This window comes from Macrotis lagotis, chromosome 7, assembly GCF_037893015.1.
Source record: "Macrotis lagotis isolate mMagLag1 chromosome 7, bilby.v1.9.chrom.fasta, whole genome shotgun sequence".
Lineage (NCBI taxonomy): Eukaryota > Metazoa > Chordata > Mammalia > Peramelemorphia > Peramelidae > Macrotis > Macrotis lagotis.
This window is the reverse complement of record NC_133664.1, coordinates 25281525-25294587: the sequence shown is the minus strand read 5'-3', so window position 1 is coordinate 25294587 and position 13063 is coordinate 25281525. Positions and strand designations below refer to the sequence as shown.

At 38.4% G+C, this 13063-nt stretch overlaps 1 protein-coding gene across 4 annotated transcripts in view; it reads left to right on the top strand.

The window, feature by feature from the left end:
* The window catches only part of CMC1 (C-X9-C motif containing 1), an 80678-nt gene that overhangs the window by 20073 nt on the left and 47542 nt on the right, over positions 1-13063 (top strand). For 3 of the 4 annotated variants that reach the window (XM_074195642.1, XM_074195645.1, XM_074195644.1), the window contains one exon: positions 1694-1783. In XM_074195642.1, the coding sequence (XP_074051743.1) occupies positions 1694-1783 (90 nt within the window). Of the gene's footprint in view, positions 1-1693; positions 1784-13063 lie in introns of those variants that run through there. The other variant, XM_074195643.1, reaches the window with a different exon arrangement.

Here is a 13063-nt window from a genome sequence, read left to right as displayed (position 1 = left end):
CAGATATAACACATTTTTTTTTTTTTTTTTTTTTTACTTCTTGCAAGGGGCTGGGATTGGAAGGCCTGTCTAGGACCATAGGGCCGGGTGGATGCTGGGCCTAAGGGGTGGTATGTGGGCTTGGGGCCTTAGGGGCTGGGGATCTGTCTGCTGCACTACTCAGCTAACCTACAGGAGAGACAGAGTGAAAGGAGAGAGAAAATATAGTACATGGTAGTGGAGAAATACGAAAGGAGGGAGTTGTGATCAGCAATGGCAATGGTGGAAAAATATGGAAGTAGCTTTTGTGATGGACTTATCATAAAGAATGTGATCCACCCGTGACAGAGCTGGTGGTGTTGGAACACAGACTGAAGCACATTTTTTATTATTTTTATTTTTTTGTGGGGGGGGGTTGCCCGAGGTCACACAGCTGGGTGATTGTTGGGTGTCTGGGGTCAGATTTGGGCTTGGGTGCTCCTGGCTCCAGGGCCAGTGCTCCATCCACTGTGCCACCTGGCTATACCTACTATTATTATTATTATTTTTTATTTTAATTTTTTCTCTCTTTTACTTTATCACTCATGTGCTTTTGTATTTTTGGGGGGAGGGGGTATTGTGTTTACTCTTAAACAAGAATATTTTAGTAATGTATAAAAAATCATCTGTACAAAATAAGAATAAATAAATAAAAGGGAAAAAAGAAGTCAATATGGAAAATCCTGGAGAGGACCTATCTCAGTAGAGAACCAGTTTAAATTAAAAAACAAACAAGACCCCCACTTTATGGTAGAATGTTTACCTTCAGGATGTTTTTCAGAGGCAGTTTCAGTTGAATACTTTTCTTTTTTCAATGACACTCCAATGATTTTTAATGCTTAGTGCTCCTAAGATTTCAGCTATTCTGTAGTCAAGTGCTGATGTATATTTGTGCTTACTACTGAAATATTAATAATGATGATAGTCTACATTTCTATAGTATTTACTATGTGTTAATCACTGGAAAAAGCATGTTGAAATGTCATCTCACTTGATCCTCAAAAGAACTCTGGGAGGTAGTGTTAAGAGGGTTAAGGGCCCCTTTCTTTTTTTTCATTGCCATGTTTTCCAGAGACTCAGAGAGTATGCTTGTGCAGCTGGGGTCCTTTGCAGAGAAGCTCACCCTTCTGTCTTCATGGTCTAACCCCAATTTAACATTTGGGTTGCCTTGCTACTCCCCTTGGGAGGGGTTACTGAACTTTTTCCCTCCCTGCCATTCCCATTACTGTTTTCTCCTTAACTTTTTGTTGCCTTGTCATAAATGTATAAACTTCTACAAGGACTATGAACTCTTTGAGTTCCACATTCATGTTTATATCTCTTGTAATAAACCTGGTTTTCACAAAAGTCTTGTGATTTGATTGCCTCTTGACAGTAGTTCTATTGTTATCCCCATTTTACAGATGAGGAAACTAAGGGCAAATAAAAGTTAAGTGACTTTCCCAGGATCACACAGCTAGCTAATGAGTATCTGAGGCCACATGTGAGCTCAGGTCCTACTGATTCCAAGTCCATCAATCTAACCTAACCATCTAGCTTTTAATACATTATATAACAGGATTTGAGGGAGGGTGGGGGACCGAGATTCTTCTTTGGCACAGATATGTTTGAGATAACTTTCTAGATTGAGTTATTTTTGGAAAAAAATGCAATGATCCTCATCCTTTTCTTGCAGATGACCATCTCAGACATGTAGAAAAAGATGTTTTGATTCCTAAGATTATGAGAGAAAAGGCCAGGGAGAGGTGTTCTGATCAAGTGCAAGGTAAGTTTCAAATATTCAACTAAAGATCAAATGCATTCTTTGTTAGTGTGAATTGAATTTAATCCTTAGCCTCAGAGTCAAGTAGACAGTAAGTTAATATGCATAATTTCCTTCTATCTCCTATTCTAGTTATGAGAACTTACAAGAAACTTTCAATTTATATATATATATATATATATATGTATATGTATATATATATATACAATATTCTCTAAAAGAATGCAGTAAAAATTTCTTGGGAAAAGAAGTCATAAGGATGGCATTAAACCTTAAAAACCCCTTCTTCCAGTGATTGATTTTAGAGGGAAGAAAAAGCAAACTTTATTGTAACTCTTTTCTAAAAATCTACTTTTTTTTTCAAGGCAATGGTTAGGTGACTTGCCCAAAGTCACACAACTAGATAATTATTAAGTGTTTGAGGTCGGATTTGAACTCAGGTCCACCTGACTCTAAGGAGGAGGGTACACTATCCATTGTGCTACTTAGCTGCCCCACTAAAATTTACTTCAGTCAGACTGACAAGTATGGAGGATTTTATTTTGGGTGGAGGTTGTCAATAGGCATTCATAATTTCATGCAATTTAATTGGAAAAACTCAGTTTATTATGAGATAAGTGATCATGCATGTGGAAACTTAGCAAGTACAGAGTGTTCACAATCTAATCTGAAATCTTATCCTGGAGAGCAAACTCTGGTCCTGCCAGAACTTCTTGACTCCTTTCATGGAGATCTGGGCAGGGGACAGTTCATTAGGCAGCAATAAGATGAAAAAAGGGAACTTCTAAACTAAGGATGATGTTGACATTTTCTTTAAAGAGGAGAGGGTAAGTATTTCAACTTTCCTGCAAGGATAATTATTTTTAAGAAAAATTTGATTAGATGTTTGGTTGTCCCCATTGGGGACACATTAAGGGGAAGTTAAATAAAGTAAAATTAAGTACAGAGCATTGTGGATTTAAAGCTGAAATCCACCTGTAGAGTTCTGGCACAGCTTTCTCATTTTAGAAATGAGGAATCTGAGGCCCAGGGAAAGTGGCTCCTGGATTCCACACCTGGCCTTCTTTTCTACTGCCTTGCCCATGAATATTTTCCTTATTTGGAGTCTTCGAGAAAAGGTGGGGATGACCCTAAAAATGGGGACTCTTGGACTTAGTGCAGACTGCTTTCCAAGTCCTCTTGATTTTTGAGTTATTGCTTAAGCAGAGGATGTTAGACCTTAGATATTGTCTAATTCAATATTTTACAAATGAGAAAACTGGCTCAGGGAGTTTTAAATGACTTGCCCAAAGGCAGATGATAACTCATTGTTGAAGATCTGAGGTTAGAGTTGTATAAGTACCAGTTATTATTATTATTATTATTATTATTATTATTATTACCCCATTCTTTACATTTTTTTTCCTAGTGGGATTCAGATAGAAATAGTACTGGAACATGTTGATATTATGCTCTTCTTCTTTGAAGGGCTGAATGACAGTTGTGTAGGTGGCTACTCCAGTCTGGCTGCTGTCAGCCCCTCCTCTGGAGGGTCCCTGGAAGCATCTTTGGCCCAGGTCCTACAGCAGACAGAACATCAGAGCTGACTCATCTTTCTTCCTGTTGCCACAGCATATAGATCTCCTTTCTGAATTGCCACTGTTGCTGTGGTGGAAGATGAGGAAGTCAGTTGAAGGATATAGTAACTATCATTAAGCTTTTACCATTTTATTAAATTTTTATCCAGGATCACATTTGTAAAATATCATTTATGTGATGGAGAGAGTTTAGTGTCTCAGCTAGTGGTAGCAAGTGGATAAGACAGTTGTACAGAGCAGTGATACTTTTATCAGATCTTTAAGATGATGAATTCTTGGTCTAATGAATTTGTAGAGTTTTGACTGTGTATAGCGAAAGGGCACTGGGTTTGGAGTCAAAGGACTCCAATTCAAGGTCTGGTTCTGCTCCTTAGTAGCTGGGGGACCTAGGGAACATTCCATAGCTGTCCAGGCTCACGTTGGTCTTCTGTAAAAGGGGGAGGGTGGATTTGTGAACTTCAAAGGTTCCTTCTTATGCCAAGAGCCACTGGGCTTAATTAGAAGAATGCCTTCCCCTGCTCCCATTTGACATTTCGCTTCTTGAAGGGGTCTGTCCTTGCAGATGCAGTTATAGTGGGGGCTCATACTGCAGTGTCAGAATCCCTCTCAGTTTCTTCTCTTCTTCTGGTTTCAATGTTCTCCGAAATGTCTGACTCCAAGTGGTTGGTTTTTCTTGTTCAGGTTCTTCAGATGCTCTTTGTCAGCATTTTAAAACTGTGTGACTTTTACTTCCATGTCCCAAAGTACTCCAGGAAAACACTATTGTCAGTCTATATATTGCAGAATTGTGGTGATCAAGTGAATCTTACACAGATGGAATGTTTTTAAAGTCCTGTCTTCATCTGCTCAAGGTCATGATTGTTGCCTCTGCCTTTCTTAATTTTAGTTGGACTGTGATAAGTTTTGCCTGGTCCATAGAAAGCTCTTCATAAATGTCTGTTGATTTGATTTATTTTAATTCTATGTGAATCTTTGTGTTTTGGATATATTTCTTAAAAATATCATATTGTTGGATTCTATTCTTTGATCCATTCTGCCCATCGTCTGTCATATGTATCAGTTCTCATTCATATGTACCGTTGTTAGTATTTTCTTCTATTATATTTGTTTCTTCTTTTGTCTTCTCTTTCCTTTTTTCATCCATTTACAAAGGAGAGGGTTGTGAGAGAATGAACTCAGCTCCATTGCTCTATGTATAATGTAGTTGTTTCTTTTTCCTGGTCTTTTATCCCTCACTCAGAGACATTCACAGTTTAATATGCTTTCTTTTCTCCCTCCTCTCACCTCTTTCCTTCCCTTTTCCCCTCCTCTCCTTCTTCTCTTTCCTTCCCTCCCTTCCCCTCTCCTCTCTTTCCCTCTCCTACTTTCTCTTCTCTCCTCCCCTTCCACCTCTTCTCACCTTCACCTCCCTTTTGTTCTTCTTCCCCTCCTCTCTCCATCATTTATCTCTATATCAGAAAATAAGTAGCATATTTCATCATTACTCTCCTAGAATCATTTGTTCCTGATTAGTGCCCCTGAGTTTATTGGTGTGAGTGATAGGTCTTGGCTTCAGGCCTGTGTTAGTGTCAGAACAAAGAAGGAGGTGTCTATGAGAGATACTGCAAAAATCAGATTCAGCAGGACTTGACATCTGATCAGATATGGGAGACTGGAGAGAATGAAGAGTTGAGGATAACAAGTAGGTTGTGAGCCCAGGTGATTGGGACGTGGTATCCCCAACAGGAATATGTAAATTAGGAAGAGGGGAAAAATACTAAGTTCAGTTTTGGACCAGAAATCCAGTTTGAGATTTCTACTGAAATTGGAAGTGCAAGAGAGAGAGGTTAGGGCTGAACAAGTGGATCTATTATCTGCATAGAGATAAGAATTGAAACTATGGGAACTGATAAGATCACTTATTCCTTCTTTATTATATGTTTGTTTGTTTTTTTGCAAGGCAATGGGGTTAAGTGGCTTGCCCAAGGCCACACAGCTAAGTAATTATTAAGTGTCTGAGGCCCCATTTGAACTCAGGTACTCTTGACTCCAGGGCCAGTGCTCTATCCACTGAGCCACCTAGCTGCTTCCCCTTCTTTATTCTAGAAGAAGACCAATGACATTGTGAGTGTGATGTCATGAGCATGAAGTTTTAATTTGTGTATGAATTGGATTTGAGTAAAGCAAAACTGCAGTCATCAAAATCACTCTCCAGTCACAGTCCAGTGTGGGAAGGCAAAGGTAATATCTAGTGATGGCTCAGAATGCAGTGGGTGACCTTGATCTTTCTAAAGTAAGGTCTTTTCCAGGTCTCAGATTAACTGAGAACAACCCCCAATTTGGTAAGAACTGAGACAATAGATGACCCAATTTATCAACCCAAAGATATCAGTCTGAAAAGGGAAGACCCACAGAGTTTTTGCCCAGAACAGAAAATAGTTGCTATTAGGCTCATTTAAGCCATCAAAAAGTTAAACAGTGGCTTGAGCTCCTCTCATTATTGGCTATTTAATGAAAGCCAGAATGATTTGGGTTTAAAGGTCTAGTCAAATAGCTCTATTTAAAACAAATTGAACTTTTTTAGCTTGTTTTTCAGAGCTGCATATCAAGAAATAAAAAAAAAGAAAACTGCACTGGACAAAAGGAAATTGTCCAACCTTTTTGAAAAAAAAATAAAGGAGAAGGTGCTTGTTGTCCTTTGTTTTCAAAGAAAACCAGTGGTAATCACAATGGTGATGTCTTCATTTGTGCTTCAATTGAATTGAAGTTGGGGGAACTGCAGGGTCAATGTTCTCTCTCTCTCCTCCAGAGTCTCTTTGGAGTCATTGGCAAGACCCAAGTCAAAATGACTCATGATGGTCCAGCAGGAGAAGGAGACAGCATCTCCCAGTTTGCAGGCCATGACACAACTTTAGGGAACCATCATGAGAAAAGAGCATCATGGAGAAGAGGGTTATCAATAGTATCCAAGACTGTATAGATGCAAGTAGGATGAAGGATAATACCATTTAGCTTTGGCAATTAAGAGATCATTATTCACTTTAATATTCTTGTTTGTGAATCACATTGGACTGATTATATATTGCTCCAGAATATTCTCTGTTCTCCTCAATCAACTTCTTGTTTTGCCAAGAATAAAAGTTGATCTCTAGGAGAGTCCAAGATTATCCAGGAATGGTTAGAGGAAGAAAAGATTCTCATCCAGGGGGACTGAACTAGTTCTTTTGTTGACCATGGCGATAGATTTTCTACAAAATGTGCCCAAAACATAACAGGAAACTTTCATGATTTATATGGATAACAGTTGCTGTGATTCATGTCTCGCTAGGAATGATGAAGGGCCAGGAACTGAAGTCCAAAAGGTTTGTGTATTTTTCTCTTTGTTAACCAATGAAGGTGAGAGACAGAAGGAAAAAATGATTCGGGAAATGAACAGGTGGTTAAGAAGGCAGTAGCTGGGAATTTGATTTGGATTTTTGGACCATGGTTTTCAAATATAGGTATGGACATATTCTAGGCTAGAGTTAGAGCATCTCTAACAAAGGCTGGTAAGAATGTGTCTGCCAGGTATCTTAAATGTATAGTTTTTTTTTTTTGCAAGGCAAACGGGGTTAAGTGGCTTGCCCAAGGCCACATGGCTAGGTAATTATTAAGTGTCTGAGACCAGATTTGAACCCAGGTACTCCTGACTCCAGGGCCGGTGCTTTATCCACTACGCCACCTAGTGGCCACTTCCAGGTATCTTAAAAGACTCATCAAAGGGAATTTAAATTAAAAGAGATTATGGAGAGGAAGATTACCTATAATCCCCAAATTTAGGTTATATAAACACAAAGAAGGTAGATGAGACACTTAGATAGAAATCAAAATCTAAGAAAAGAACTAGTTGAAAACTATGACCATATGTGTCTCTCCACAAATACCCAAAGTTTAGACTGCAAACAGGAAATTAGAATTCCTACTAGGAAGCAAATTTGGATACCTAGGTATCCTTCAGGCTTGATAGGATAAAGCTTATCACTGGACTATGGTTCTCAGTAAGTCTACCTTATCAAAAGACACAGAGTAGGTAAGGGTGAGAATGTGTCAGGTACTGTGTTAATAATAATATGTAAGAAGCAAGGACACAAAGAGAGGTAAAAACACCATCCTTGTCCTCAAAGAGGTGATTCACTCCCTCTTCCCTGAAGGGCTTTTAGCAGAGCCTAAACAGGCATCTGCCAAGGGTGTTTGATGGACTGCATGGCTGCAGATGTCCCTTCCAGCTGTTCAATTTTGTGATTCTTTAGGATATCCTTTTCAAAAGGCAAATGTATTTTATTGAAAAGGAAATATTTAAAAACATTTCTGATAAGATTATAGAATGATTATTTTATCACTTGATAGATGAAGAAACGAATCCTTAGAGAGGTTAATGACTTGACCAATTCATTCAAGTGGCATACCAAGGTCTCTAATGAGTCAGTTCAATGTAAGAAAAAATGGCTGTCTTGCCAGGTATTTCACTGGTGCTGACCTTGAAGTGATCTTGGTTGACCTTGAGGGGTTTAGTGTCACTTTCAAGCCTATTGTATCAACCAACCTACTCCCCGGGCCTCTCTCTGTTAGTAGGTGTCAAAGTTGAAGGCAGTATTTTACTTGTTCAATATAGATGCCCTGGCCAAACAGATTAGTGACCACAAGGATAGCTTACTGGAAATCCTTGAACTGCTGCTACCAGGAGATCTAAAATCCTAAATGTAGTCAGGATTTGAAGGGAAGTTAGGAGGTAGAACCAAGGAGGGACAGGTGTGAGGCACAGCCAGGAAAAATGCTTGAAAGTGGGAGATTGAAGGTTGTGTTAAGGAGATGAGACCATTGTCACTGGATGATAGAGTAGAGGAAGGGAGTGAGGTGTAAGAAGACTGGAAAGGGAAGAGGGACCTATGATTAAGGGCTTTGAAAGCCAGAGGATTTTCCATTTGGTCCTGGAGGGGAAGTGACATGGACTTCTTACCCATGCTTTAATAAAATCATTTGGATTGCTGAGTTTAGGATTGATTGGAGCAGGAAGACTATAGTTAGCTATTTTTTTTTTGGCACATTTTCCTGACATAAAATTCTTAATTAAGTTAAGCACCACTTGCTTAACTTAATTTCGGTGGAGAATGTAAACCAGCACTTGAGTGGAAAGCAAAACAAAAGAGTCCTTTCCATTTTGAGCCCTGAAACAGTGAGTGGGCAGTTAGAACTGCCATTTGCTGCTGCAACTGAAGAATTTCTTTAAAAATGGAATAAAAATATAAGAGTTATCTGATAAAAAAAAAAACTCTGCTTCCCTGCTCCTCCTGTTTCCTCCTTCCCTCCCCCCTACCCCAGTCCTCTCCTTCTCTGGGTCCTTGTGATTGTTAGTTAAAAGGATGGGCTTCTCTCTGGTGGAACCTGGTCACTGTCAGCCGAGCTTTCAGGAGAGGGCATTTGCTCCCCAAGGCTCTGTCACTGGGAACATTTCTGTCCCCTGGTTGCTGCTTGCTTTTGCAAATGACCTTTGTACCTGACAGACCAGGCCCTGGGAAAGGCGAGTGGCACCAGGTCTTGGACTCGTGCTTGTGATGGCTGTTTAAATGTGTATAGACATTTCAAAACCTCAGATTAAGTTGTTTATTACGACCTGTTCTTATTTTTTAAAAAAAAAATGGATAAGAATAAGCATGAAGTACTGAGTAATTCAAGCTGATATTTTTGCTTTGGTGTGACTCTTTTACTCCCAGTAACAAAATTGGTCAAGCTCTGTTAATCAGAGCAAACACCCTCCAGGTGTTAGGAAAGATTAACCCCTTGGCCGCTGCAGACGAGCCTTCCAAAGCCCAGCTGGCCCTGACAGGTGCCATGCTGGTAATCTCAAGAGGTTATCCTCTGCCTTCTTGCAGAGAAGCTTCAGAGGTGAGCTAGGGCAAAGGTTAAAATAGATCATCTTAAAAGTTCTAGACTCAGCTTCCTGTTGCTTCTAGAATTGCCTTCTCTTATGATCCAATCAAAACTGGTCACTTAAATTTAGGTTTTTAATTTACAGAATGTTAGCATAAGGGTTCACTTGAATAATGGATGTATAGTGTATAGACATTAAATTCACATTAACTTTAAAAAGGTATCATGCATTACCCCCAAAGGAGAAAGCAATTAATGGCTTAAAATAGAACTAGTTTTTTTTTATTATATATATTGTGTTTGAAAACCCTATAATGATTTGTGATTCCTTAGGATTCTGAAATTCAAAATCTTTGATGCCTTCTATAGGAAGGTTAATATGTGCAGAAAGAAGAGTGAGCCAGCCAGAAGTTTGCATGAGAAGATGCATTTAGGGAAGTAAGATGGTTATCTTCATTGTTGTTTCTGTTTTGTGTTTGTAGCTCTTATTCCACTAAATAGTTATGGGACTTTATATAACATTAACAAGCTTGCTAATTGTATTGTTCTTGAATAAAGACATAGGAATTTTAATAAGTATCTGCCTGCCTGCCTAACACCTAAGACATGGCTTACACAGAAATCTTTCCTGGTTGATTTTTCTTATCTTTTCAGCCCAGCTGATCACAAGAACTGGGTCAGACCATAAGCTCTATCATTGCAACTTTGGTTTTTGAAGGGAATGGAACAGCTTTTACAAGGACAAAGAGAAATGAAATCACTTTCAATGAAAGAAAGCCTCCTCATTATAGTCACCAACAGCAGTTATTGACAGCTACACTTCCTATTAACAAGGAGCATTTAACTAAGAGTTTGGCTGTTGGATCTTTGGACTTGATCTAATTTGCTAGCATTAATTAGTTTCTTTTGAGCACAGACACTTGGTGCTCACAGCTATAGATTTGGAGGGCTAATTAGGATAGAAAATTGAACAGAATGGGGTAAAGCATTAACCTTCAACCATTACCAGCTGGGACTCTGATAAAGACCACAGAGTCCAAATGCTCTCTATTCATGTGAAGAGTACCCTAATGAATATCAATTTCAGCCAGGTTGCCATATTCCTACTTGCACTAATTTTCCTTGTAATTTTTTTTACTGTCTAATATCATATTTTAATTATCTATACCCTATTGGTTTTTAATACTTCTAGGTGACAGATTTGGTTTAAGTTGTACATATCAGCTATCTTAATTTACTAAATTGAGGTTAGTCTTTATCAGTAGGTAAGTAACTCTAAATTGACCCTTTGCATGAAGCATGACTTGAGTCATTTTTTTATGTAGATGATTAAAATCACCACTGGAACTTTTTTCAATTTTGTAAACTAGTATCCTAAAAATGTTAGCTTAGCATAAATGTGTTTTACATTAATGTGAACTAAAGAAACTTTTTCCATCTTAATATTATAGAGAGATAAATGGGGGAGAAGTAAATTATTTTGGCCCTTTGATGTTTTAAAAACAGTACATTGAAATATCACTAGGAGGTAAATCTGTTTTGGACAATGATAAAAAAAATTATGTTTAGAAAAAGTTAACAGTATTTTCTTTTAGAAACTTAGTTTTGGTTTCATTAGTGAAGTTATTAGCCTGACAAAGAAGACTGAGTACCAAATTAGGAACTTTATCAAGTATTCTGATCCTATTCACTTGTCCTTTAACCTTGAGTACATCTTCAACTTATTTACCTCCCCTTCTCCCTTCCCCCCCAAAAAACCAAAATGTTTCATATGCAGAAAATGGTTGAAAGGGCACAATCTGTAGAAATTGCTTTAGAAATTTGTCCTCGAAAAGGATCCAGTGGTCTTCAGTGGATTGCAGCTCTTTTCTGGGTACCATCCTGTCTAAATATGGGAAGGCTTATCACCAGTAAGATGACCACTTGATCATGAAGCTTTTTTGGCCTTGGCAACCCATGAAAAAAAGATAAATGCAGAATGACTTATGTGATGACTTCTGCTTATGCAATGATAGTAGCAGAGATATATAAAAAGGGGTCATAGGATGTTAAGAATCACAATTTTGGGGGCAACTAGGTACTATAGTGGATAGAGCACTACCCCTGGATTCAGTAGGACCTGAGTTCAGATACAGCCATAATAATTACCTTTGTGATCTGGGCAAGTCACTTAACCCCATTTGCCTTGTGAAAACAAACAAAAAAAGAATCACAATTTTTGAATGTTAACAAACATTAACTTTACTGATGGTATTCTGAATAGGATATTTTTGCCCAATGAACAGTGAGTAGCTTTAACACTGAAGTAATTTAATCATATGAAATCTTGGCTTTCATTCCCCAGTTGACAAATGGTCAAAGTATATGCAAAGGCAATTTACAGATGAAGAGATCAAAGTAATCCATAGCCATATAAAAATTGCTCTAAATCATTATTAGAGAAATGCAAATTAAAGCTTCTCTGAGGTACCACCTCACACCTCTCAGATTGGCCAATATGACCAGAAAGGATAATGATCATTGTTGGAAGGGTTGTGGGAAATCTGGGACACTATTACACTGTTGGTGGAGCTGTGAACTCATCTAACCTTTCTGGAGAGAAATTTGGAACTACACCCAAAGGGCAACAACAATGAGCAATACCCTTTGACCCAGCAATGCCACTACTGGGTCCTATACCCTGAAGAGATGATGAAAAAGGGTAAAAACATCACTTGTACAAAAATATTCATAGAAGCCCTGTTTGTGGTGGCAAAGAATTTGAAATCAAGTAAATGTCCTTCAATTGGGGAATGGCTTAGCAAACTGTGGTATATGTATGTCATGGAACATTATTTTTCTATTAGAAACCAGGAGGGACAGGATTTCAGGGAAGCCTGGAGGGATTTGCCTGAACTGATGTTGAATGAGATGAGCAGAACCAGAAAAACACTGTACACCCTAACAGCAACATGGGGGTGATGATCAACCTTGAAGGACTTGCTCATTCCATCAGTGCAACAATCAGGGACAATTTGGGGCTGTCTGCAAAGGAGAGTGCCATCTGTATCGAGATAAAGAGCCATGGAGTTTGAACAAAGTTCAAGGACTATTCCCTTTAATTTAGAAAAAAAAAACCAGGGCGGCTAGGTGGCATGGTGGATAAAGCACTGGCCTTGGAGTCAGGAGTACCTGGGTTCAAATCCGGTCTCAGACACTTAATAATTACCTAGCTGTGTGGCCTTGGGCAAGCCACTTAACCCTATTTGCCTTGCAAAAACCTTAAAAAAAAAAGAAAAAGAAAGAAAAAACCAGATATCTTATTGTCTGATCTTGTTGTCTCTTAGACTTCTTGTCTCTTAAGGATATGATTTCTCTCTCATCACACTCAGTTTGGATCAATGTACAACATGGAAACAAAGTAAAGACTGACAGATGGATTTCTGTGGGGGGTGGGGTGGGGGAAGGAAGTAAGATTGGGGGGAAAATTGTAAAACTCATAATATCTTTAATGAAAAAAAGAAATCTTGGCTTTCTTGGTATATTTTAAGACAAAAGGAAAGTTGCAGCTAGATGGAAGAATGGCTTACGTGTTCATTTTGGAGAGATAAATAAAAGGGTTGGTGGAAATAGTTTTATCCTATATCCAGAAGACAGTAAAGAAACATTATTTAATGCAAAATTTTGGTCATCTCATATAGCAGTGCTCATAATGAATATTTACAATCACTATTACAACTTATGCACCATCATGCTGAGAAGAACTTGGTAAAATCAGCATATATACTTGGATATTCATTCACTTCAATGCAAAGATTGTTTTGGTTTAAAATGTTGAGAA